The sequence below is a fragment of the Oncorhynchus clarkii genome, chromosome 31, assembly GCF_045791955.1.
Source record: "Oncorhynchus clarkii lewisi isolate Uvic-CL-2024 chromosome 31, UVic_Ocla_1.0, whole genome shotgun sequence".
NCBI classification, from domain to species: domain Eukaryota; kingdom Metazoa; phylum Chordata; class Actinopteri; order Salmoniformes; family Salmonidae; genus Oncorhynchus; species Oncorhynchus clarkii.
In genome coordinates, this window is record NC_092177.1 from 37,025,975 (window position 1) to 37,052,390 (window position 26,416).

At 41.0% G+C, this 26,416-nt stretch overlaps 1 protein-coding gene across 3 annotated transcripts in view; it reads left to right on the forward strand.

Annotated features, from left to right (window-relative positions):
• Nucleotides 1-26,416, forward strand: part of LOC139390645 (pituitary homeobox 2) — a 42,455-nt gene that overhangs the window by 13,162 nt on the left and 2,877 nt on the right. Inside the window, exons 1-2 of one of the 3 annotated variants that reach the window (XM_071137909.1) lie at nucleotides 18,445-18,848; nucleotides 21,200-21,268. In XM_071137909.1, the coding sequence (XP_070994010.1) occupies nucleotides 21,223-21,268 (46 nt within the window). In that variant the 5' untranslated portion in view covers nucleotides 18,445-18,848; nucleotides 21,200-21,222. Of the gene's footprint in view, nucleotides 1-18,444; nucleotides 18,849-21,199; nucleotides 21,269-25,317; nucleotides 25,851-26,416 lie in introns of those variants that run through there. The other 2 variants (XM_071137910.1, XM_071137907.1) reach the window with 2 other exon arrangements.

Here is a 26,416-nt window from a genome sequence, read left to right on the forward strand (position 1 = left end):
CAATTTTTACTTCTACTTCACTACATTCCTAAAGAAAATGATGTACTTTTTGATCCATATATTTTCCCTGACACCCAAAAGTACTTGTTACATTTTGAATGCTTGACAGGACAGGAAAATGGTTCAATTCACGCACTTATCAGGAGAACATCCATGGTCAACCGTACTGCCTCTGATCTGGCGGATTCACTAAACACAAATGTTTAATTTGTAAATTATGCCTAAGTTTTGGAGTGTGCCCATGAATATATTCTTTTTTTAAATTAAAAACTAGAAAATCGTGTGACATGTCGTCTGGTTTGCCTAATATAAGGAATTTGAACCGATTTATACTTTTGCTTTAACTTTTGAAATTGCAATTACTTTTGATACTTCAGTATATTTAAAATCAAATACTTTACTTAAGTATTATTGAACTGGGTGACTTTCACTTGAGTCATTTTCTATTAAGGTATCTTTAATTTGACTTAAGTATGGCAGTCGGGGGCTTTTTCCACCACTGCTTACAGGCTGCAAAAGTTACAGGATATTTTTGGTCCAATTTGATATGTTACATGTCAGTGTTATACCAGTTTATTTTGGCAGCTTTTGACTGCGGGAAGGGAATGTACAAAGCACAGCTAAGTTGGAGTTTTCTTCTGCATTGAACCTTTTTTCTTACAAAAGCATGAATTGGAACTTGGAAATATATTTTAATATGCGAGTCAAAAGGGCCAAAGTACTTAAGACATTTTAAGACAAATTAACATATTAATTTGGCTCTACTCTTCAGTGTCAAAGTGGGTTCAGGCTGAAAGAATAGTCATTCCTGAAGAGGTTGTAATGGTGCATTTGGCTAAAGCATAGAGTATGCATGAGTTATGCTGTACTTTTCCATAACAGTATGCTAACTGTGTACACTCTTAGACAAAAGTGTTCCAAAAGTGTTCTTTGGCTGTCCCCATAGGAGAACCCTTTTCTGTTCCAAGTATAACTATTTTGGGTTCCATGAAGAACCCTATGTGTTAAGGGTTCTACATGGAACTCAAAAGGGTTCTACCTGGAACCAAAAGGGTTCTACCTGGAACCGAAATGGTTCTTCAAAAGATTATCCTATGGGGACACCCGAAGAACCCTTTTAGGTTCTAGATAGCACCTTTTTTTCTAAGAGTGTAGATGTTTTAAATCCTAGTGGCATGATGCACTTTCTAACTAGCTACTGCAGAGGAACAATAAATGGAGATACATTTGAGCGAAGCAAAATTAAGATAGCTTGGAAACATAAGTTCAGAGGGCGCAGAAAATCATGTCTGCAGTAGGTATATCTCCCATAGTTCCTGTTTCGTACCACTGAAATGTCCTATCATCACTGTTTCAAACTTCCATAACACTAGGCTACTGAAAGCGGTATTATATATGATTCCTCATTCACTGGTCAAGTTCTCAGACTGTCACATGGGCCAAGAGAAGGGTGGAATTTAGTGGTCACTGGAGTAAAGAGCTACCCATATCACTGATAGCAATGTTAGAGGAGTGAAGTAAAGTTGGCCGAGTCTGTGTGTGTCTTGAGAATTGGAGGAGGTACAGTCTGAGTAAGGAAGGAGAAGGCAGACTGAAAAGCAGAGAGGAAGGAGAGAAGGGAGCAGAGGGAAGAAAGAGGGAGGAAGGAGAGAAAATAGCAGAGCAGAGTTGAGAGAGTTTGGATCAGGTACCACTGGAGTAAGAGAAAAGGGAGAACGAAACGCAGATGGGAAGAAAGGACAGGAGGGAAGAGGGAGGGAGAAGAGAAAATAACAGAGAAGACTGGAGAGAGTTTGGAGGAGGTAAGACTGGAGCAGAGTATACAGGAGACCAAGAACCAAAGAGAATAAAAGAGAGGAGGGAGGGTAGGATGGATGGGAGAAGAACAGGGGAGAGAAGAGAGACAGTTCCTCGTTCCTCTGGCTCCAGGCCCAGCTGGTGTCTGTAGCTCTATACTGCTGCTGGTGTCAGATCTTTATTCCACCCTGGAGACAGCTGGAGGTGTCAACACCACGCCGGCCTTAGTTACCTCCCCACAAAAACTAGCCCTGTGTTTGTGCACATAGTCATCCCCCTGTCACAACACATAGATCCCATGTTGACGCGGAGCCTCCCGTTTCTGTACGAGGAAAGACTACACCTCTTTTTTTTTTCTTTTTTTTTGCAACAAATCGACGAACAAACCAGGATGGAATTGGAAGTGAACAGATTGTACTTCGCCTGCAAAGAAAACATGTCAAATGTTCTATGTGGTGATTGTGATATGTGTTTGTCTGACTGTTCATAGAATACAGGGTGTACTTCAATGCCGCAAACCACATGGAGCAACCTACTACATGTAGAGGCGACTGGGGATTTGTAATCAAGCATGACAAGACCACAAACAAAAGTTAATAAAGGGCTTTCATGCCCCATTTACATTGAAACAATCCCTCACTTCTGGGGTTTTAAATTCACAAGGATCTCAGACCGACATTCGGCGGTTAACGCTCAAACTACAAATCAAACTGCTAGGAAGCCATTTAATATGCTCCTTAACGGATTCCAGGAGAGAAGATTGTCTGGCTATCAAATGTGCCTCTGAAACTCATCCCGTGTACCTTTTAAAAGTTGACAACAATAAGAGGTTGGAAAGGAGAACATATTAAAGATAAGAGGAATCCACTTCCATTCCATTTCATTTCATTAAAAAGATAGCTAAGCGCTCCATGTCCTGGCAACAAGTGATAGCAGAGTGGGAGAATACAATGGGTAGGGAACTAAAGGCAACGGGTAGGAACTAAAACGCATTCCTTGATAATGAGGTTAGTAATGGTACAGGGGGTGACTGGGAGTGGTGTAACGGCAGAACATCATCATCCCCCGAACTAGCAGGGTACGGATGACACTCAAATAAAGGCAATGTTGGAGCTGCTCATGTAGACACTACTGTAATCTTAGAGACTACACAGACCCAACGAGGGCACTGTGGTGAAACCTTGGTTCAGTCATTCAATGAATAGCTGGTATTATAGTCTGTTGCATTGTTTATGTTCTTATGTTTCACATAAACTGCAGTATTCATAGCCACAGGAAGTAGTTTGGGAGTGGGGTGCTGCGATTTCTTTTCTTGAACGGCGGGAGAGAGTGGGGCGGAAAAATGTTTTTGCCGTGCTGCAGATGGATATATCGGTCCGGTAACACAGGCATATTAAACACCATTGCACCGCATATTTAAACAAAATCATGTATTTAACTTCAGGGGGTTCTGCAGCACCCTCGGCACCCCTATTTCCCTTGGCTATGGCAGAATTTAAAAACTTTTCAGATACTTTCAGCATTTGCTTCAGTTTCCCTGGAGTTCCAGGACAGTGGGCTTGCACGTGCAGGACTATTCCCTTTATTCCACTTTGCCAGGCAAGCCCAATCAAGCACATCTTTGTATTGAAAAGATTGAACAGGTCATTTGAACCTGGTCCCAGTGCACACAGTCGTAGCACCAGCACACCTTTCTGTAACTCTTGAACAACATTCACCTTGGACTACATGTGCCACAGCTTGGAAATGTACCGGGCTAATGTATTTATGCTTAAATCGAATGATGTCTAATAAATCTTAAGCATAACATTATTGAATTAGCAGATGCTATATTATATAGTATTTTCCTGTTCACTGATCTCAATAGCAGTATGTCAAAGTCCCACATGATATACTTGAGTTTCCTCCATCGCCATCGGTTTTCATCACCTGGTAGCAAGGCATCTGCATAGGGACACAATAAATCATACGTTGGTTAGACATTTCTGATGGAATTTCCATTTGCGCTGTGTACAATTTTCAAGAATGAAGCTTGACCGTCAATTCCACACCGGGCCCTCTTTCAGCAGTTGCTGTTTGTCAATTAGATTAACGCCAACGTTTTGTGACATAAGATGATATGTGCCGCCTGCAATTTAGTGGATGCAGATTCACCCCAAGTGCACATTCAGATAGAACTCTCTTAGGCTCTAGAATTAGAGTGACACTCCTTAGAATTACAACCCAGTAAATCCATGAAAACCTCCAAATACACAAAGAGTTGGGATCATCTTAAGTACATCTTAATTGTCAATTTTTCCAAACCACTATGGAAGACGTGTCTCCACTCTATCATGTCCCCACATGGGCAAAATTGTTTATCCTAACCAAGCAGAAAGATAGCACACTGTCATAACTCCTTGAGAAATGCAGTATATGTGAATATGTCATTCATGGTAGGGAGCATTATGATTCAAGTATATGCTTCCATCACTTCTATCACAAATCAAAATACCCCAGTCTGTTACTAGAATGATTTTTCATAGCAATGATTTATACAGCAGTGCCTTCCTTCATGGTCAAGTCTTTGGTGACATTTCCTAAGCACTTGACATGTGCCTTCGTTACACACAGATTAGATTTATTTCACCGTCTGAATGACACTGGCAGAGTCTCTTGGGAGTGCACGCGGGGGCACACACGCACACACGCGCACGCACACACACACACACACACACACACACACACACACATACATATATATAAATATAGACACTGAGGGTGTCCCTTCCCTCTCAAATACGAGGATAAATAGTATGCCTGGATGCCCGTGCCATCCCTCATTACCCAGCATTCTAGAAGGCTGCGTGCCTGAGGGTGGAGGGCAACGCGTGGTTGGTGGTGAGGAGAGGGTTGACAGTGATTGATTGAAGTATGATTGATGGCTACAGCTGATCCGCCAGCTCTGTTTTCAATTGTTGTGGGGCTGGCAATTCTCACCTTCTAAAGTGCTTTGAGGGAACTTTGAGCAATGGAGGGAGGGAGGACAGTGGAGTTGACGTGTGGCTGAGGTGAACAGCTGCCACCCTCCCCCAACTATCACTGCCCCTCTCCCTGCTCCTCTCCACTGTTCTGCCCTGCTGTGAGTTGCAAGGCTGTAGCCTCTGCTCTCGAAGCTCAAAGCTCTGGAGTTCTGGAGCCGTGACGGAGTGGGTCAGCAGGAAACTGTTGGTCCTGGGCAGCAGAGCTGGCTGGCGACCTAGTGAGTTCTGCACCCTCCCATTCGTGACCTTCTGATGCGTCGGGCGGAAGGTTCCGCAAGGTTAGGGTTAGCGGTTAAGGAAAATAGGATTTTGAATGGGACTGAATTGTATGTCCCCACAAGGTTAGCGGCGCAAGACTGTGTGTGTGTGTGTGTGTGTGTGTGTGTGTGTGTGTGTGTGTGTGTGTGTGTGTGTGTGTGTGTGTGTGTGTGTGTGTGTGTGTGTGTGTGTGTGTGTGGTGAGGTAATTGGATGGATATTTAATTGGGTGTCAGGAGAGACTGATACATGCAGCTGTTCCCACTGCAGGTCTTCATTTAATTTGAGGCACACAAAAAAGGCAGCCATTTTCTATGAGGCTTTCTGGCAAATTCTTCAGAGTGTATTCTTAATCTAGCGCAGTCATTCCTACCATTTCTTTGTCTTCAATAATAGTGATAGTGTTACCGTCCTTCTTGTTGGTCTTCACATTTTGTACATAATTGTAAATCATTGAAAACGATCAAGTTCCAAAGCTTCGGCTGTCCCTTTTGTGATGTGTTTCTCTCCACTGTCATGGAGCTGTCATGGAGTCATATACTGTAGGAGTTGATCGATTTCCCTTAAAGATCCTAGAAGTTGAGTGGGATTGACTGCAAAGCCTTGAACCTCTTAACATTGCCCCCTTCAGTGACCTGTCGGTATTTGAACTGCCCTCCAAGTTCAGTCATCAGGAGGCCTGGTGTTGTACCCATGAGCACCAAGGAGGAGGTTAAGGCTGGGATGGTTCGTAGGGGCCAAGCCTTGAACACACTGGAGGATAGTCACTTCTCTCTGCTGGGATCTTGGACCTAGGCCATGTCAACTTCTGTAAGCACACTACGGCACCAGCATCGCACATGGGGTATACAGTGTAAGTCACTTACAGTATGGTGCCACAGTCATTGTTTACAGAGATGATTAACTCTATTCCGAGCTGATATATGGGACGCAAATGTAGCTGTCTGTCCCGAGCTCATTTGTGCAGGAAACTGTGAGGGCGCAGTTGAAACAATGTTGCCAGTTCCCTAGCAGGCTGGACCCAGTTGATACAATGTTACAAATTTGGTATTGAAAGCTCAAGACAGACAGCCAGAGAGCGAGGCAGACAGGTGGAGAAGAGAAATGAATGAGATTGAAAGAACCTGAACCAACTGTCACTGGTTTACACCATGACAGGGAGGCGGGGGTGTTAGTTTAATTTGGATGACAGGTATTTTCATATTTAGCAGTATAGCAGTACAACATTGCATTTTAAACAAATATCAGAACAGCTAAATTAGAAATCCCCCCAAATTTAGATTTTTGTTGCATTTAGGGGAGCTCATTTCTCATTCGGGGCGGGCTTAGCACCCACTCCTTTTCACGTATCCCAATTTTTATTTTTACAGAAAAGGTCAATTTGTCAAAAGGACACATCAATTAATTCCCTTTCCCCCCCCCAAAGGTGAAATACAGTGCATATCATAAGTAGTCAACCCCCTGGGATTTCTTCAGATTTTATTGTGTTACAAAGTTGTCTTCAAATGCATGTGTATAATTACATTTTTTGTCCATAATCTATACAAAATTCTTTTTTGATGTAAAAGTGAAACACTAATGTATCTTGATTTGATTTGATTATTATTCACCCCCCTCAGTATATACACGTTAGAATCACCTTTGGCAGCGTTAAGAGCTGTGAGTCTACTTGTTGTAAGTCTCTAAGAGTTTTGCCCATCTGGATTGTATAATATTTGCTCATTATTATTTTTTTAAATTCTTCAAGCTCTGTCAAGTTGGTTGTTGATCATTGCTATACAGCCATTTTCAAGCAGATTTAAGTCAAAACTGTAACTAGGCCACTCAGGAACATTCATTCTCTTCTTGGTGAGCAACTGCAGTGTAGATTTGGCCTTATGTTTAAGGTTTAAGGTTATTGTCAGAAAAACTTCCTAGTCCCTATCTCCCATCATTGTAACACTTCTACTGGATAATAAGTGCAGTAGAAGTGTTACAATGATGGGAGATAGGGACTGGGAAGTTTTTCAGAAGAAAAAAAAAGAATAGAGCTAACCACAGGCTTTCCACCAGACACTGGGAGACAAGTTCACCTTGTACAAACAATAGTGCGCAAGTATAAACACCATGGGACCATGCAGCCATCATACTGCTCTGGAAGGAGACTCATTCTGTCTCCTAGAGATGAACGTACTTTGCTGCGAAAAGTGAAAATCAATCCCAGAACAATAGCAAAGTCCCTTGTGAAGATGCTGGAGGAAACAGGTACAAGTATCTATACCCACAGTGAAACGAGTCCTATACTGACATAACCTGAAAGGCCGCTCAGCAAGGAAGAAGCCACTGCTCCAAAACCACCATAAAAAAGCCAGAATACAGTTGGCAACTGCACATGGGGACAAAGAATGTACTTTTTGGAGAAATGTCCTCTGGTCTGATGAAACAAAAATAGAACTGTTTGGCCATAATGACCATCGTTATGTTTGGAGGAAAAAGGAGAGGCTTGCAAGCCTAAGAACACCATCCCAACCGTGAAGCACGGGGGTGTTAGCATCATGTTGTGGGGATGCTTTGCTGCAGGAGGGACTGGTGCACTTCACAAAATAGATGGCATCATGGGTAGGGAAAATTATGTGGATATATTGAAGCAGCATCTCAAAACATCAGTCTTGTTAAAGCTTGGTCGCAAATGGGTCTTCCAAATGGACAATGACCCCAAGCATACTTACAAAGTTGTGGCAAAATGGCTTAAGGACAACAAAGTCAAGGTATTGGAGTGGCCATCACAAAGGAATGGGCCAAAATTCACCCAACTTATTGCGAGAAGCTTGTGGAAGGCTACCCAAAATGTTTGACCCAAGTTAATCAATTTAAAGGCAATGCTACCAAATACTAATGGAGTGTATGTAATTTTCTGATCCATTGGGAATGTGATCAAATAAATAAAAGCTGAAGTAAATAATTCTCTCTACTATTATTCTGACATTTCACATTCTTAAAAAAGTGGTGATCCTAACTGACCTAAGACAGGGAATTTTTACTATGAATAAATGTCAGAAATTGTGAAAAACTGAGTTTAAATGTATTCGGCTGAGGTGTATGTAAACTTCCGACTTCAACTGTATAATCTCCCTATGAAGGGTATCTTAATGTAAAGTGTGATCTCCAATTCTTCAAAGGCAGCCTTCTCCATGCACCGCTATCCTTCCATGGCTGAAGAAAAGCATCTCACTATTGATGGTAGAACAGGATAGCGAGGGTCACCAGGTAATTTTAGGTCATTCATTATTCATGCTACATTTACTTCAGGATGATAGAACATAACTTTAGGTTAATTTAGGGCAGTCCCTTGGGCAACGTACAGAAACTATGAGTTAGTTTGTCTATGCATTGTCTGGCTTTGGGATTGATTTTCCTAAAGGAAACCACTTGAGCCATATTTATCAGCAATATAACCTCTCCGCAATTTGGCCTACAACATCAGGGTAGAGACTTTCATATATTCCTCACTGTAAACTTCAGATAACTTTGTCAAGATAGACGGTTCTTTCAAAAGGTTCGTCTGGAGTTGAGACTCATTCAAATGGAATGTGATGTAATAATAATACGCGATTCATTGTGATAATCAAATTTATTTTGTGACACGTTTCCTATTAATTACACATAGATGGAAGAGGATGCATAAAGGAGTTCCTCGGAGGGCCACAAATGGCCAAGCCGAAAACGTCTACTCTCTCAGACATGCAAAATGAAGTCATGTGCATAGGGAGGAAGGATGATCTAATTTAAATGATCTATCAAGCAGCTATTATCAGTTATAGAGCAAAGGCTTCAGCCTCACTTCACCACTCTCTGCTCTCAGGCTTTTTTATCAACTCAGTAACCCCCACTTTGGTAATTAACAATCTCCTCCCTCCCTTCACAAGTCTTCCTGGCCTTTGGCTTCGATTCCTGTGGTGTCTAAGGTACAAGATTTGATATCACAAGTGATAACAATTATCATTCTATTTTTAATGAAATGCCATTCGGCAACTATACTGTATGTGTACCCATCTAAAGGAACATCAGAGTGTCTCCTGGAATTACACAACGCTAATGTCTTCAGACATGACTCTGCTTTATTCCTTATGAAACATACCCTACAGACAGAAGGGGAGGGGTGGGGAGTGAAACAACCTGGAACAAGATGTAACACTTCTAATGACATCAGTCAACAATCTATGACTTTGCGTTGTGGCCCAATGTGTTTCCTGTTAGCTAAACATTGTTCGTGACAGCCCTGCAATTAATTGTAACGCTAGAAGGGTGGAATGTGCCCAGGGCTCATGTGGCCTTGGCTGACACATCGCCATGCGATAGGATACATAGACCCGTAGACACGGAAAGCAACAAGGTGTCCAGCGGCAGCTTAGCTCAAGTCAATCAGCTGGCTTTCCCTCCAACCAGGGGGTCCAGATGTAACTTTGTACTCAGCCTTCTCTGTCTTAGCACTCGCATCATATAGAGACCGTGGCCACAGAAATGTCCCCATTCGTGACAAAGCTGTTGCTTTGGTGTGGCTTATTTTGGAGGGGACTATTGGGAGATGTATCTGACATGAAATGGGGACACCATTTTGTTTACGGTTGATTTACTGACTTGTTCAAGCACTACCAGGAAGGAAGCAAGGGGTGAGAAATATGAAGAGGTGAAGGGATATGCCAATATAGCTCTGGGAAAATGCAGTGCCCTTCCAAAGCCTTCCAATGACACAAAACCTAGTCACTGTGTAATGTAATAATCAAAAGAGCGACACAATCTATATTTTAATAATTAGTCTAAACAAAGTCGCGTTGGCGTTTGTAGCGGAAACCCATTATCATAACTTACGATGTGTTTTTGTTTACGTAACTGACCTTGAATGGAAAAGGTGGAGGCAGCGGTCATCAAGGGGAGCATAGAATCAAGTGACCAATGTTCTAGCTGTGTTCATGAACTTCCCATTCTTAACCCCATTGGTATTTCAATAGCAAGTATGTAGACAGGAAAGCATCTCTGGGGGCCATCATTACTGACACCACCACCTCCTTTAGGCTTTATAGTCCTAACAGGATGACAAAATGGTGTTCACAGAGGCATCAGGGCTGAAACAAGCTAATGGGGGGTTTACAATGAAACTCTAGTATTGTCCCGTAGCCTCCAAGGCATGCCAGGGTCACGAACCCTGTGGCAAACCAAGGTGTCAGTCAAAACGTGTCCTCAGAAACTTTATTTGAAGCAATATTTACGAGACACGCATCTGCTATTAAGTGACGATAATGCCTAAGCTTAGTCTACTACACATTTATTTGTCACAATGTGGCACCTCACATATCAAAGCTGTCCTGTTGGTATTTACTATGCCCTGTACAGGCTCATAGCAAAATGTAGGAAAATATCCAAGCTGTAACAATGCATTGCACGACATTGGAAAAAAAATGCAAGGAACAGCAATGGGCCTACATGACATTGGATGCTGAACCAAGACAGGGCAATTGGAAATGGCTTGTTTCCACTCTGATGTAGTTTGATAACCTGAAAATAGACAGGTGGTGGATGCCTATAGTGTGATATTTTATATGACTCACTTGGCTCTCACAGTGTTTGATTAGAGACTAGAACTTAATACAGACAGTAGATGCAAAATTGTAATGGTTCAAGGTTAGCACATGAAGAGCTGTACTAAAATTCTGAGCAATTTTAATAAGTTGACCAGGGTGGGCCAGGTTTCCTAGAGCCTTCATTGCACTAAGTTCATTGTTAGATACCTCTTTAAATGTATTGTTAGCTTCAGAGCTGTTTCCTAATAGAAACATTGTTGCAAGGTCACAATTTCAATGTTCTCCATGAAGTATAGATTGTGTTTACCTTAGCACAGGCATTCATTCAAAGCCAAACTTCCCTCTCTGCTATTATTTTGATCAAACAACATGCAAATACAAAGTATGGGTCAGCAGGCTTGTTTTGAAATCTCATGGGGAGAGGATTTTATTTTTCTATGCGAGTCGTCAGAGTGGTACAGGTTGCCTCGCTGTGCAATCGAGCTCCATTTAGAATGACATGAACAAACAGGATTACCCATATGTGGTTATACATAGACATGAACATGTTCAAAACGAGAAGCGTTCCAGGGGCAAGTTTGTGTCTTTGGTGAAAAGTCCATTTGATGTGCCAAGGAAAACCTCTCTATCTCTGGCATTTGTAGAAGCTTTGAAAGCAGCTTCCACGCTAGGCGCAACCTCCCTTTAATTTCTCGACGTGTTCTCCACAGCAGATACGCAAGACCTAGTAGATTTAAAGGTAATGTTTCATTAAAAACAGTTTGAATGGAAGTGATAAACAATAATAATTTTAGATAAATCTCCCAAACTGGAGACCCATGACACTTTTGAATATGGACATGAATTAGTGTAACGTGGAAGATGCTACTTGTGCCCTCAAAAGGCCTCATAGCATAATGACTAACATGTTGGACCAAATTTGCTACAGTAGTACTTTTCCACTCTTCTAATTGTAGACAATGGCAATCGTAGAGCTGTTTATAAACATCAAAGGCATACTGGAGCCCCTGTCAAGCATTCAGCATTCACTTCGTTACAACTTGCCCTGTTAGATTTATGCCATTGGGTGATTAACCCTTGTCCCTTTTAAAAAGTAGTCCATACCTATTTGGTAAAGAGAAGGAACGTTAATCTACTCCTCATTCCACTCTATATATGGTGCGGCAGGTAGCCTAGTGGTTAGAGCATTGTGCCAGTAACCAAAAGGATGCTAGATCAAATCCCTGAGCTGACAAAGTAAGAATCTGTCGTTCTACTCCTGAACAGGGCAGTTAACCCACTTTTTCCTGGTAGACCATCATTGTAAATAAGGTTTTGTTCTTAACTGACTTGCCTAGTTAAATAAAGGTTAAATAAAGGTTAAATACATTTGTCTGAGGTATCTAATGGATACTGTATGAGATTCCCATGGTATAATATCATGCAGCTCATCTTAGTTACTAAGAGAAAGAAAGAAGTGAAGAAGAAGCACATCAGGTACTGGAACGGCAGTATCTCTAACTCTTCAGATTCCTCTGGGAAAAGGTTTAGAAAAAAAGATCAAAGCCTCTGTTCTTCTTTTTTCTCTCTTTTCTCCTCTCTTTTACTAGAATTATTCCATTAAAGCAGAATGTGACATAATTACTAAAGATGGTGGTTGTGGAGAGTCTCCTCGGGATTACCAACCTCTCCCCTTTGATGCCCACAGGCGTCCAAATGAGGCAGCAGCCGCAACACAAAGCAAAGCCCTCAATAAGGAACCAGTGCAGATGGCCTGGTAGCCAGCGAGTTCACCAGCAACACAAAGCTATAGTTGGAGAACAAACTATTCTACCTCAAACCAACCCCCATCCAAACAACACAGCGACAACAACACGTCTCAATAATTGATATGTCGTCATTTCAGATACTGAGGTCTGGGGTGATTCCCCATTACATACTCATCCCTAAGTGCAATACGCAGCTACATGGCTCATGTATATCCCATTATGTTGATATAAAGCATTGCTGGTGGTGGAGAGATTGTGAATACGTTGCACGCTAATCCCCTTTATCCTGCTGTTAGGGCAGGGTAGTTCCTCAGTCTTCCATAATAGTCGTCAATGAGAAGCTTGAGTAAACACAATCAATGGAAAACACCGGGATATGCACCACCGAGATTTCCAAAGTCTCGACCCCCTATTTTGTTTTTCCCCCTCTCCCGGGATTGGCTTAAACACCCCAACCTTTGTGAGTTCCCGGCAAACTCCACCCTAAACAGTGTTATTGATATGAGATTGGATATTACAAGTGGACAACGATGATTGGGAAGGTTATCAGCTTGTCAACGATTCGGGATAGTGTTGGGTGATGAAAAACTGTGACTCCCTCAGTCTCTACCCGCTCCTGTCTCTTAGTGTCTTGCTACTCCTGCTCCTTTAGCTTGAGGATTACAATCTCTTCATCCATTATTAATGAAGTTAAACTACTAGTGGCATGCTGAATGTGCTGCATGGGAGATTTGTAGCTAATCCAGCGCAAAACAGCCTCAGTCACATAATGAAGGGGGAAAAAAAGCACAAATGTCAACAGTTTCACACAGGGACTGGATTATAGGCGCCCCTTTCGCTCACTCGCTCTCACACACACACACACACATACACACACACACACACACAAACAAACACACACACGCGTTTCCCTGACAGTCCGTCACCCATGGATTAGTTTTTCTTCCGTTGACTTGAGGAAAGGGCCACAACGCTACATAGATCTGTGTTGTTCATCCCATGTTAATATGAACTGTTTTACCATTGTTTCATCACCCCCCCGTCCCCCCATCCCCTGTAACTATTCCCCAGGTCGTTGCTGTAAATGAGAATGTGTTCTCAGTCAATTTACCTGGTCAAATAAGGGCTAAATGAGTAAATAAATAAATAAATAAATAATACATCAATTGTATTTGTGTCTCACTGACTATCATTTGAATACAGTACTGATGAAAACATAGCTCATCGACAGATCAACAGAGTCAGAGTGGAGATCATTGCCAAGACGACGCATGATCAACATGACGGTTATCATGTTTATCAGTGCGGGCCAATGGGGCATCAGGCGGTTCTGATGTTTGGTGGTTCTGTTGTACTGGTTTGTGTACACACATATACAATGTAACACAGGTGAGTAGTACCATGAAAAGGAGACCAATTCTACCCCAATACGGAACATTTAACATAGATAAAAGGATGCAATCCTTTGGTCTTGATTGCAGAACGAGGGTTTGGTCGCAAAAGGGGGCAAAGGCTTTATTGTTATCTATCAGCGTTCTCGATCTACCCTCTCCTCTACTACTGTTGACATCTGTCTTGCCATTATCTCTCTCTCTCTCTCTCTCTCTCTCTCTCTCTTACGCTCACAGTCTCTCTCTCTGCCGCAGTAGACCAATTAAGGCTAAGCTGATTCCGATTGCGCCCTGCGATCCACCTGGGTACACGGTCAGGGTTATTGTGTAGCTGATCTGTTTTACATGTTATTGATGAGATGGAAGCATCATGGCCATTTTATTACACCAATTTAATTATTGGCCGATTTCCCCCTTCGGCAGGTTAGCGGTAGTTCGCCATTGATTCTTCATGGAATTGATCAGTGAACTGCTTGAGCAATTTATTGGTCCCTTTGCATCTGTGATTAAGATCACCATGCTCGAGGCCCGTGTTTTATGTGTCAATCATTATTTTGCTAGACTGAAAATGTTGCACTGTGTTCTATAAGCATGGGTTGACTTGCTAGTGTCTTCTTCGTTGTTCTTTGGAACCTTTGAACTCCCGCCTGACTGATGTCAAGGGGAATCCATACCTGTTAAACCTGACCAGAGATGGCATTGGAAGCCATTTGAAGTCCAAAACCACCATGACATCAGTGATGCATTTTCTCTGGGAACTCAAGGCTAGGATAATTACAAGGAAGGTAGTATAGGCAAAACAGTTGAGTACTTTTTAAATATACACTGCATTAGCTTGTAGGCAGGAGGGAGTGCAGGCAACCATGTAAATTATTATATGGGCCAGCTCTATTAAAGTCAAACCACAGACTCGTGTTTAGCTGGACTGAGTAGTAGCCTAGCCTACTGTCGTGCTGGATCTTTCTCCTTTGGGTGTTGTGACACAGCCTGGCTATAATAAGGATCAGGCAGAAAGCCGTTCAACAAGCTCAAGAGCTATCCAAGAGTCATCCTTTTAATTTAGTTAATTTACAGGCGGCTTTTTGTTATTAATGCGTCTTAGAATACTGATGGATACACAAATCGTTTTTTTTTTTCTGCTGAAGGGGTTGACAGTAGTGTCTCTAATCTATCTTTCTCCCTCTTTCTCTCTCCTTCCCACTATTTTTCTCTCTCTCCCTTTATCTCTCTCTCTCTCTGTCCCTGCCTCCTTCCCCTCGCTCGAATGTAGCGATGGTCGAGGAGTTACACCCACAATAAAGCTGACTTGAAGTGACTTCCAAGCCATTACTTTCTGTCTAACGTATTAGCAGTACATAAACTGATTTGTTTAAAGATTTGTGGCTTTGAAAGACCAATTTGACTCCAAATTTTATTACATGGCCACAGAGCGCCGGCCAGACATAGCGTTAGGCGACAATCGCTTGTGGTTTTGAGGGCTGATGCAGAAAACAAGCCAGCCCAGTTTCTCAGGCAGACGTACACTCCTGAGTAATCGACTTCACGTCCACATTACCAAAGCCTGCCACTGAAAGAGAGATTTAAAGCTGCAAGATAGATTGATAGTGGACCATATGTTTGTCATCATGCATAGTCTAGTGTTTTTGATTCTTTGGTGTGAGATGGAATGAACATTTTAGAAGTTTATGTCAACCTGGAATGGAATGCATTGACAGTAGAGATCTGATTGGTTTAGGTGAGGGTAGTGGTAGTGGTAGAGGTATTCACTTTGAGAAACATTTGAATAAAGTTCACCTTTGGGGCATTTTCAGTCCAATTTAACTGTACTTTAATTGATTCCTCGTGGTCTACGCTGGATTTGACTTTAATGACTCGAAACTGGGGCAAGAAAAATAATTGGTTACGGCAAACTATTTATCCAACATGTCAGAAGAAAGAAAGTGTTCTCGAAATATACACACTTTGTGTCAGGGGCATAATTTTAATTACACTGTGGAGGGAAATGTGTGATCCAATGCCAAATATGTCAATATCTCAACTCTTATGATTTTGGTGCAAGAGTTTTTGTAGGCCTATACTAGTACAGATGAATGATAATTTAATAAGTGATAAATGATCTGTAACAAATGTGTGCTATAGACAGTGATCACTCACCCTCTATACCCCCACCCCACTGAACAATCTAGTTATTGGGCTCACAGCAACAAGGCCTATAGGGAGATAGGTCTGTTTTGCTCTAGTACAACACAGTCAATGAAGCATTTACTAACATACAGCAAATCATAATAATTTAGGAAGATACCAGTTTGATGTAGGCTATAACTAAATCCAACAAAGAAAATAGGATTGTACAAATGTAATTTGCACTGCAATGTTTATTATACCTTATTCACAATTAATAGACTATAACGGACTTGATAAGTGCAGCGATTGCTTGTCAATCCCATATTATTTGACCACTATTTGGTTATATGGCAGCTATATTAGACATGCATTTAGTGGAATATAAAATGCATGCATATAGGCTACATGAAATGGAGAGAAAGTCTACAAGTTTCATAGAATAGGCCTGTGCACAAGTAAATCCTTGAAATGTCCAATAGGTCTAGTATTGCTGTCGGCAGCTGAATGTGTGCAAAGTGGTTGATGTCCTCGTTAAGAATCAGAAGAGCGCGCTTGGTCAGGTCACCTCCCTTCTCACATCACAGCCCCATTAGAAATTCTTTCAAGTGTCCTTCTGCGTCGCCAAAGACGACAACAGCGAATCGATAAGTGCTCGAAATGAAAAGAAGCCGCCGGGTTGCCCCCGAGGCAAAAGATTTCATAGCACTAGCAGCAGCCTTTTTTACTGAACTTCAGGCATTCCTATGCACCTCTCTTCGTGAGAAAGAGAAGGCAGGCTCACATCTTTCTCCAGATGAAGGTAAGCGTGGTTAGTAGAACAACGTGCCTCTCAAGACGCCACCGTATTCCCCCTTCTGATATGACAGGCGGGGTTGGGCTTGCTGTACCAAATGGATGCATGCCAGGTTGATATTTGATAACAGCGTTGGGGGATTTGAAATCATGGGCGTTCGTTGTACACAGAGATCAAATGTAATCGGTGTGTATAGGTCATCTTCAGATAATTGAGTGACCTGATATTAACATAGGGCGTCACAGACCAGAAAATGTATCTGCTTATCAATTATGCATTACAGGCTTAGTACATACTATTCTACGAATGTGCTCGTAATTTATCTATAGACATGTTTTGGGGCCTATGACTGGACGCAGAAGAAATCAGGGATGCAAGTCTCATAAATGAGGCTAATTGATTTCCTGTGTCCATAGATCATATAAACCTCCTCCAATTGCCGATTGCGTTGTTATCACAATTCCCAGGCGCCTTAGAACACGCAAATGATAGATAGCATCGGTATAATCATATATTTACAATATTCCATCAGACATGCACGTCGAATGCATACTTTACCCACAAGGCCTATAGGCCTACATTTTAGGAAAGTGTTTCAAATGTTATGGGTAATGGTATTCTGCGCGCATTACTAAATTAAAGGGACAATGTGGGAAAACATATATAAGGCCGTTGTCGTGTGCATGTTTTGCTTTAATGCCTCGTTGCAGCGAAATTCCCATGTGGTTGTGTGCATTAATTACTTGTTTAATGGGAGTATGACTAAAAATGTAAAAGAAGGATTAGGCACATGAAATGTAGCCTACGTCCGGTCCGCTTGGCTCACTTAAGATGCGAATAGAAAATCAGTCTGGATCTTACGGATCTATAAAGAGCATTTGCATCCCAGCCAGCTGTTCGCTTCTCCAAAGAATAAAAAATAAGTATATCCCAAAACAAATGTGTCAATTCAAACGCAGGCCTAATATTACTCACGTTACTCCCAAGAATCAGAAATTGTAACTTTGAACTGCCAAATAGTTTGTCAATGTTTTAAATATTGATAATAATTTAATAATTTAACATTGAAGACTGAACACTGACGCTGTAAATCTGTTTCAAATTGCAGTTCTTTTTTTTTATCATGATATGAACATTCACAATCATCTTATTTGCACCTTTCAACTAAATTCTACTTGTATAATGTATTGTTGTGATGCTGGTTAGTAAATCTAATCAACTCATGAATATATAGCGTTTGAGAGTGGTTTCTGGTCAATTTCAACATGTTTAAGGCTCTCTTCCAGCAAATTTCCTGTAGCCTATGTAGGCTGCAAATAAAAGATTAACTTTGAAATAACATAGTGCTAAAAATAAACATAGGCTTCAAATGCACTAATCTTACCGACGGATAGAAATAGTTATTATTTTTTACGGAAATTTTAGAGTAAAACAAATGTAGATCTATTTGCTTATGCAAGCATATATAGACTGTGAATTCCTTCCATATTCTAGTATCTTAATTAATGTAGGCCTAAAAACAAGAACATACAAATGGTAGGCTATGTGTTATGAATGACGTTTTACTCAATTATATTACAATTAGTTTATTCGAGTTTTTATTTCGTTGTTGTTCTAAATGGAGCGTTTCTTAGTTTACACTGTCTTTAACTACACATGCACGTAGACGCAGACGAACACACCCACTGAGGCGCACACACACACACACACACTCACGCAGACACACACCCACGCACTCTGCCAAAGCTCGAGAGAGAGAAAAAAAAAATGCGCCACTCTTAGGCTGTCTGTCTGGAGAAAAAAGTTGTTGAGGCTGAAGACGATCCAAGGAGAGAGAATGACCTATTGAAATGACAGCGCCTGCTTCGCAATTTCTAAAAGCACTGTAGCTAGATGGTTGTATGCGCTTATATAATACACAATCATACGTGGCATCGCGTTTTGATCAGATAAGCGGGAAAGATAAGATATCTATGTAGCGCTGAGACTTTTTCCTTCGGGAGGCGGACAGCAAACTTTAATATTTTGGACCTGGAAGTTCGATGTCTCAGGTTCTTATCTGAAGGGTGATAAGCAGAACCATCGGTGTGGAATTTACCTCTTAACCAGACAAGAATAAACAAGAAAGGGCGTAAAGCGCTGGTGTCTTCGACTACGGTAAGTGCGAAGGCCACTCTTTGCGGAGAGTTAATGCAAGTGAAGGAATTCGTTCCACCTCGGGTTAGCCTTTTTGGCGTAATCTGTGAAAGTCTGATGTGAATTTCATCAGCACCGCAGTAAGATAAAGGGACATGATAAGTGAGTTCGTGGCAGGTTTCACCTTGTAAGTCCGCTTGATGATAATGATGTAACGTTAGCACTGAATGGAACATGGAATTGATTTGACTTCATGGTCTCGCGCCTCAAATTAATGCCGAAATATATGGTTTTTAATTTTCATAATACAGACAGGCTGATAAATTCGTGCTGTTGAAGTGAACGGTGCAACCTTAAGAAATAAAGAATGTATTAATAAAGATTATTGTTGACTATCATTCAACAATTTGTTGTGGTCTACTGGACTGATTACATATCAATAGCGTTGCGGATATTGCTATGAATGAACTCTAAATCTCAAACTGGATCAGATTTCAATAAAACATATTATGGGCTATTTATATTATCTTTCCATGTCTATTATAGTAGGCTAATAGTCCTAAAAATGATTGTGTACTTCCTTTTTTTATTTTGCATGTATCCTTTACACAAATAAAAGGCACGTTAATAATGACATACCCAAATACGGATCATTTAGGCTCACAACTATGCTAACAACGAATATAGACAGAATGTAATAATAGCATTCAAATAATTAGACACTCATGGTATCACAATAAACCACTTTAAATTGACCTATTTATTATTATTATTATTATTATGCTTTCCTTGATGATGGTAGTGTTAGTCTATGATGGTAGTATTAGGCCAAATAGAGGCAGGAGCAGTGTGCCTAGTATTAGTAAAGTGTTTGCCATAACGAGAAACTTACATAGTCATTTATATTATTTGTAATGGTGGAGCTCAAATATGCATGCAAGTTCAATTGGAATTAGTAGAATATCAACTTCTACAACCAGGTAACTAGACCCCCTAATCGTGTATTATATGGCTATTTGAATTATTACTCGGTTATTACGTTGTAATTTATTTGGAAGTAAAAGTAATCGAATGAATAGTATCAATCAATTCTAAAATGTCTCACATACAGGTCTATGAGCGTACAAAGCTATTGCTGCTTTTTAGGGCAATGTCGTTTTATTCAGGCAAAAAAAAAATGTACAGGAAATTCCAAATTCAAGTGAATATTATTTAAATTTTCGAAATGTACATTTCTTACATTTTTGTAACTTAGTGGACACTGTCCAGAGCAACTTAGAGGAGCAATTAGCTTAGGTTAAGTGCCTTGCTCAAGGGCACATCGACTTTTTCACCTAGACCTTTCGGTTACTTGCCAAAGGCTCTTACCTGCTAGGCCACCTGCCGCATATTTCTATGTGAGACTTCTTGGAAATGGCTATTCCCTGTCAATGCCATTTCCAAACCCAATGTGATGGGTCAGGGGCGAGGGGGAGCCCCCTGAAATATTGAATGAAAGCTCATTACTGCCGCTGATTAGATGACATGAGGGATTTGCAGTAACCTTACAACCTGACAACCCATCTTTCATTTTACTTCGAAATACACAAGAACCTGCTCCACTCAAACCAGGGTTCTCCAGGTACACACCATGTAAAACTTAACCTCCAGTGTCTAACCCTTTTGAATATAATCACAGATGTAGACTATGTAGCAGGTGAGGCGAGTAGGAGTTCTGTGTGGCGCTGGCGGGTCCAAAGTGAAAGAGAACGAATGGGGAAAACGGTTAACAGCATGATTGCATGCAAATTTCCCATCTTAAATTATCATAAGCAAACAGTCGGGAAGCCTGGCCTAATAAAATCCCATCTGTGTTACTTCATATCGAGTTAGTATAGAGCTGCGATAATGAATTTTTTAATATCCCACCGACAGACATCTCAATCAGACACTAATCCCTTGATTTTACTGCGGAATCACTCAACTTCCAGTGCCCCAAACTGCTGCATGCCGCCGGAACAATTTACACCAACCCCCCGTCACAGAGCACCCAGTAAACCGTTGCATTGCTTTTCTGTAGGAACTGCATTTAAAGAGCTCCTTGTGTTATAGGGTTCAAACCCAATGATCAGTAGGCCTATTCAAATGCTCGACATTTGACAAAACTTGAGGAAAATAGCGGAGTGCTTATAGGCCTTATCAACAATGATACAGGTATGACAATTGTGTTACAATTGAAACATACAGATGTGACAATTGTGTTTGACCCTATACTGCAATGTCTTGATTGTACATTAAGAAAAATGTTGTGATTTTGAGCACACGGGGTTGTGTGTATTCGATGCAACCGTTTCAGCATTATCATACTAAATCCAGTCTCTTTTCTTTTCCAGAAGCGGTTCCCCTAATTGCGATAATGGACTCCCACTGCCGCAAGCTTACGTCAACTTGTGGACAAATAGGTGAGCATATATGTGTAACTACTGTGCCACAACACTTCAATGGGAAATTCTTCAAACTTCGCCCACTGCAGAAAACAGATGCTGAGATTATAACAGCATCATTTAATGTTTTGTTTCCTTTGCATATCAGAAAATAAGATGAATTTTCGTTCCTAAAATATCATAGATCTGTCTAGGCCAGCGTTTCCCAAACTCGGTCCTCGGGACCCCAAAGGCTGCACGTTTTATATAATTTTTTTGCACTAGCACTACACCGCGGATTCAAATAATCAACTCATCTCGAGGACCGAGTTTGGGAAACGCTCGTCTAGGCCTATGTAGGTGTATGACCAGTCCAGTTCTTTTGAGGAAAAGTGGTTTTTATACGGTCTTAGATTGCCACCTGGTGGCCGAGTATTGATGTGCAGTAGTGCGCCACTGGGAAAGAGAGTAGGGAAAGACCTACGCATATATTCTATCTTCATGCACCCAGCTTTCGTTAAACTGTCAAGGGTTACAGACAACACGCGGCAATATATATGGACTACTTTTTTGTTGTTGTCATGTTGTCCTCTTCATTTGAAGTAGGGCCTACCAAGTAGTCCAATACCCCACCTTTGGCCTATGAATAAAAGGCTTTTTAATCATTATATTTCCTCAAATATAAGGCACTCTTATTTTCTAAGGGACTACCATTAAAACGTGTCATAGTGTAATTTCTATTGCAACTCGTGTGGCTATCAATGCATCTTGCATCAAGTTGTGGCTCATATCAGTTATGTCAAAATATGATGAAGCATTTAAATCCATACACAGCAATATTCACATAAACAACAGTCACATAGGCTACATTGCATATAACGAAACATACAGTGTATTTCGTCTGGGCCAAGTCAGTAAGGTTGGAGTGGATTTCATTTATTGTGTAATTTGGGAATAACATAAAACGAATATTGTTGAAGTGCTAAAACGAATTGCCAGTTTGGCAACTCTTAATTTAGCTCATTTTATTTTCATTCATGATATATTGGATCTAATCAAGTGGCAAAGCAGGCATCAGCCCGTGGGGCTACTTTTCTCCATAGCAGCAACTTGAGCAAGGACGGCGTTGTGATCCCTCATTGATGAACAGTAATAAGATAAATAGAAACACATAATTATATGAGGTAATGCAAAGACGAGCCAACGAGGCTTGCACATGTAGGCACCGGAGTGAAGAGACACTCGAGCCACCTGATTATTGGCGATCCCTTTCAACTGTTTTACAACGGCCTTAATATATTCAGGTCTTGTCAGATTGACTCCAGGGAAAACTAAATGTATAATGAAAGCTTGTTCGTGAGGAGGAATATACTAATGGAGGAATCTGATGTCCCCTTAATCCTATGTAAAAAGCCTGGTCGTCTCCCTTATATTGACTGAATTGCTAATTAATGGCCCTCTATGGCGGATCGCGCGCGATAATCCACAGAAGAGAGATAACGCATTCTGAAGGTAAAAATGAAGAGGAAACCGATAATCCACAGAAGAGAGATAACGCATTCTGAAGGTAAAAATGAAGAGGAAACCGATAATCCACTGCAAATCTAGTATTATTTTCAGCAAAATAATTGAGCAATCAACATTTCTTGGCTTGCAGAGCCTACAGAAAAATGTCGTCTTCAATGCCATTTAAATGTTTTTATTTATTTTAGTATATTGTTATTATTATTATTATTATTATTAGTAGTAGTAGAAGTAGTAGTATTAGTAGTATTAGTAGTGGTGGTATCATTAAAACAATCTGTAATTCAGGGTTATATCCCACTGGGCAGATACTGGGTACATAAACGTTGTTTCTACGTAATTTCAATGAAATTACGTTGAACCAACGCGGAATAGATGTTGACTTCTGTGCCCAATGGGAATTCTAATAGTTAAATTGTTCACAAAATCCTTGCTAACACACAGAATGCAGGTTATTGCTTAATAAGGCCCGAGACTACATCATCATTCAAATAAAATGAGTTTACCACTTGTAGATCACAACGTATAACACCCAAGCGAATTGCATTGCACCAAATGACCTGTGATAGACCCAACCTCTGACCTAATCATATGAGGGGGATTTAAACAAATAAAATCCACCTGATATGCCTGACTCGGGCCCAGGAAAAGACAGGCGTGAGAATACTCACCTAAACTGATTAAATACATGATGTAAGGAAGACATGCAGGCTAAATTCACATCTTCATTCAAGGACTGCATATATTATTGTCCAGCTGTGTACAGTGGGGTGGCTAAACACACAGCGCAGGGTTATTCTTTATAACTCTATAGGGAGGATGGAGGCATAACCATACCCGTGGTTTTGACAGCTCTCTCTCCCTCGCTCCATGGTCCGCGCGCGGCTCTCCCACAAGAGTGCAAATGAGGTGTATATCAAGGGCTTTCACGGGATTAGCCCAATAATGTATTAGCAGCGCCCATATCCTGATATCCAGGAGATTGGGAAGAAAAGATGCGTGTCTATATATTATGCAGTTTACATTCAGATTAAAGACAAAGTATGCATGCAATAATTAGAATACATTTTTTGTAGTTATGAAGAAAGTTATTTGTATTATTAGTATTGCTATTAACAATGCATTCAACGGACTATAATACATTTAATCTATTATATGATATGTGGAGGCTGACAATCAAATCATTTTCTATCATGTTACATATTCATTTAATTTTTATTCCATGGACATTTGAATGCTGTTTGCATTTACAGTATTAACGCACATGCCTAAGGGGAAGAATACTAGTCCCATGTCAACTACTGTCAAACGCCTGCATAGAGAATATCCCCCATGCATACGGCCATTTATCTGCAATGGGAAATCAGCTCGAAGTCATTAAAAGTCCTTATTCCAAATTATTAGGCAAATGAGAATTTTATTAGATTAAAAAGCACTACAAGTCGACTTCCTGAGAACAGCTGAAAGGTCTAAGCGCACAGGATACCCAGCTAAGCACCGAGATAAAAATGAGTAATTTCGAGGAAATCGAATGACCTAAACCGGTGTTTCCCAAAACTCGGTCATGGGGACCCGAATCGGTGCAATTTTGTTTGCCCTAGCTCTACACAGCTGATTCAAACAACCAAAGCCTAATGATGAGTTGAGTTTTTGAATCAGCTGTGTAGTGCTAGGGCAAAAAACATAACGTGCACCCCTTGGGGTCCCCAGGACCGACTTTTGGTAACCAAGGACCTTGCATTTTTGCCCAATTGTTTGGTGCCTAATAAGGTTGAATGTGTGACTAGATTGTGTCACTTGACTTCTGATACGATTGATTTGTCTGGTCATCATTTATCTGTTATGCTCGAAATGGCCAACAACTTGAAAAATGTCAACATCCGTTCTGTGAACTATCGGCAGTGGGGTCAGCGCATCCTGGTTTCCCCATCATATAAATATAGCCTTGCTCTTTTGCGCATTGCTCGGAGATGACTGTTTATGAAAGGTCAGTTCATCAGGTGATCTCTGTTGCAAGGTTTCTTCAATGGGGAGAACATAATTTTGACCAAATAAATGCATCATGACCCCCTGTTGGTATGACTTGAATGTTAGATGCAATTTCCCTAGTTGGGTATGTTTTCCATTAAAATCCTCGTGTAAATGTCTGAGAGTAGAATGCACACGACGCGAGTGACGTGCGTTTCAATACTGGTGTTTTATAACGGTGTACTATAGACTTTTCATTGAAAGAAGGAAGACTGTATATGTTTTTATCTTGGAGGTCTGCAGAATGGGCATTCGGTGCATCGTCGGTGCACTACCCCATGCGTCCCGTCTCTCTTGACATGGTTTTATTTGGAAGAAAAATAAGCTATGTACCCCGCATGAACACATTGGCAGACGTATTTTATTTCCCCGTGCGCGGGTTGGCTGGGCAAACCTTCATGTCCACATTGACGGCCTGTCAGAAAATGGGAGTGCTCTCGGTGACGTCAAAGGCATCGGAGAAAGGCACAGTGGTACAGCCAGGGCGCAGCGAACAGCTGAAATGAAGAGCGAGCGGCGTAGTGTGTGTATGCCTCTGGATCTAATATCACCTACCTGTCCTTGTCACTCTGATTCTCCGCGCAGCAAGCAGTATCAGCCCGATTTATCTATTTGCCCCTGCTTCAATCAAAACGCTGTGGGGTTTTTTCTCCGACGCGAATTATGCTTTTTCTTCTAAATAGATTTTAAGCAATTCAAACAAAGGTGTTTTTTTTTTTTTGTTTTACTTTAATTTGCGAGGGAGAAGCGTTGATATAAATCTTGACACCACTGATTCCCACTTTTTCCTATCCGTCGGACGTCTCTCTTTTTTTTTGCTTACACTGAGACAATTTAATCCGCCTCTGACAGTGAGTCGTGCGCTTTCCTATCCAAATGAACTCTATGAAGGATCCATTGAATTTAGACCATCACCACCACCACCACCAAACCGGGAATAAACTCTCTTCCACGCAACACAAGGCACTAGCAATGGCCTCTAGTTTGCAGCCGTTGCAGCGGTCTGTGGACTCCAAACATCGGTTAGAGGTACACACGGTATCGGACACCTCCAGTCCAGAGTCCGTAGGTAAGAATCATCCCGTGGTGCATACTGTCAGCACATGACTTTGAGAGGAGGGGATGGTCGTTTTTTTGTTGATAAAGAACAAAAGATGGCTCCCTTACAGCCCCTCTCAACAAAGGCATTTTGAGACCGAGGAAGATGTTATTTTACTAGTGCAAATAGTCATTGGACATATAAGAATGACAGAGGGTCACTTTGTTTGACTATGCAGATATTCGGATTGTGATTGTGCCAGTAATTGGTTTATTTGTGTTATAAGTGTCACCGAACTTGACGCTCTCATTACTCACATAACCTTTGACTCTGGTGAAGTTCTATTTTTGTTGTGATCATGTTTAATGTCTTTACGCATACCTTTATACGTGTAATACTTTTAAAGTGTGAAATGTAAGCCTTTATTCGATGAAAGACAAAACAGATACACGTTTTAAATAACCATTTGTACAGTATTACCATTGGCACATTGTGCAAATAAAACAAAACAATCAATGTCATACTGACATTGTTTTGGAGTCACGTTTTATATGACCTTTTTGTAATGTATCTGCATAAACATTCCAAAATAAGGA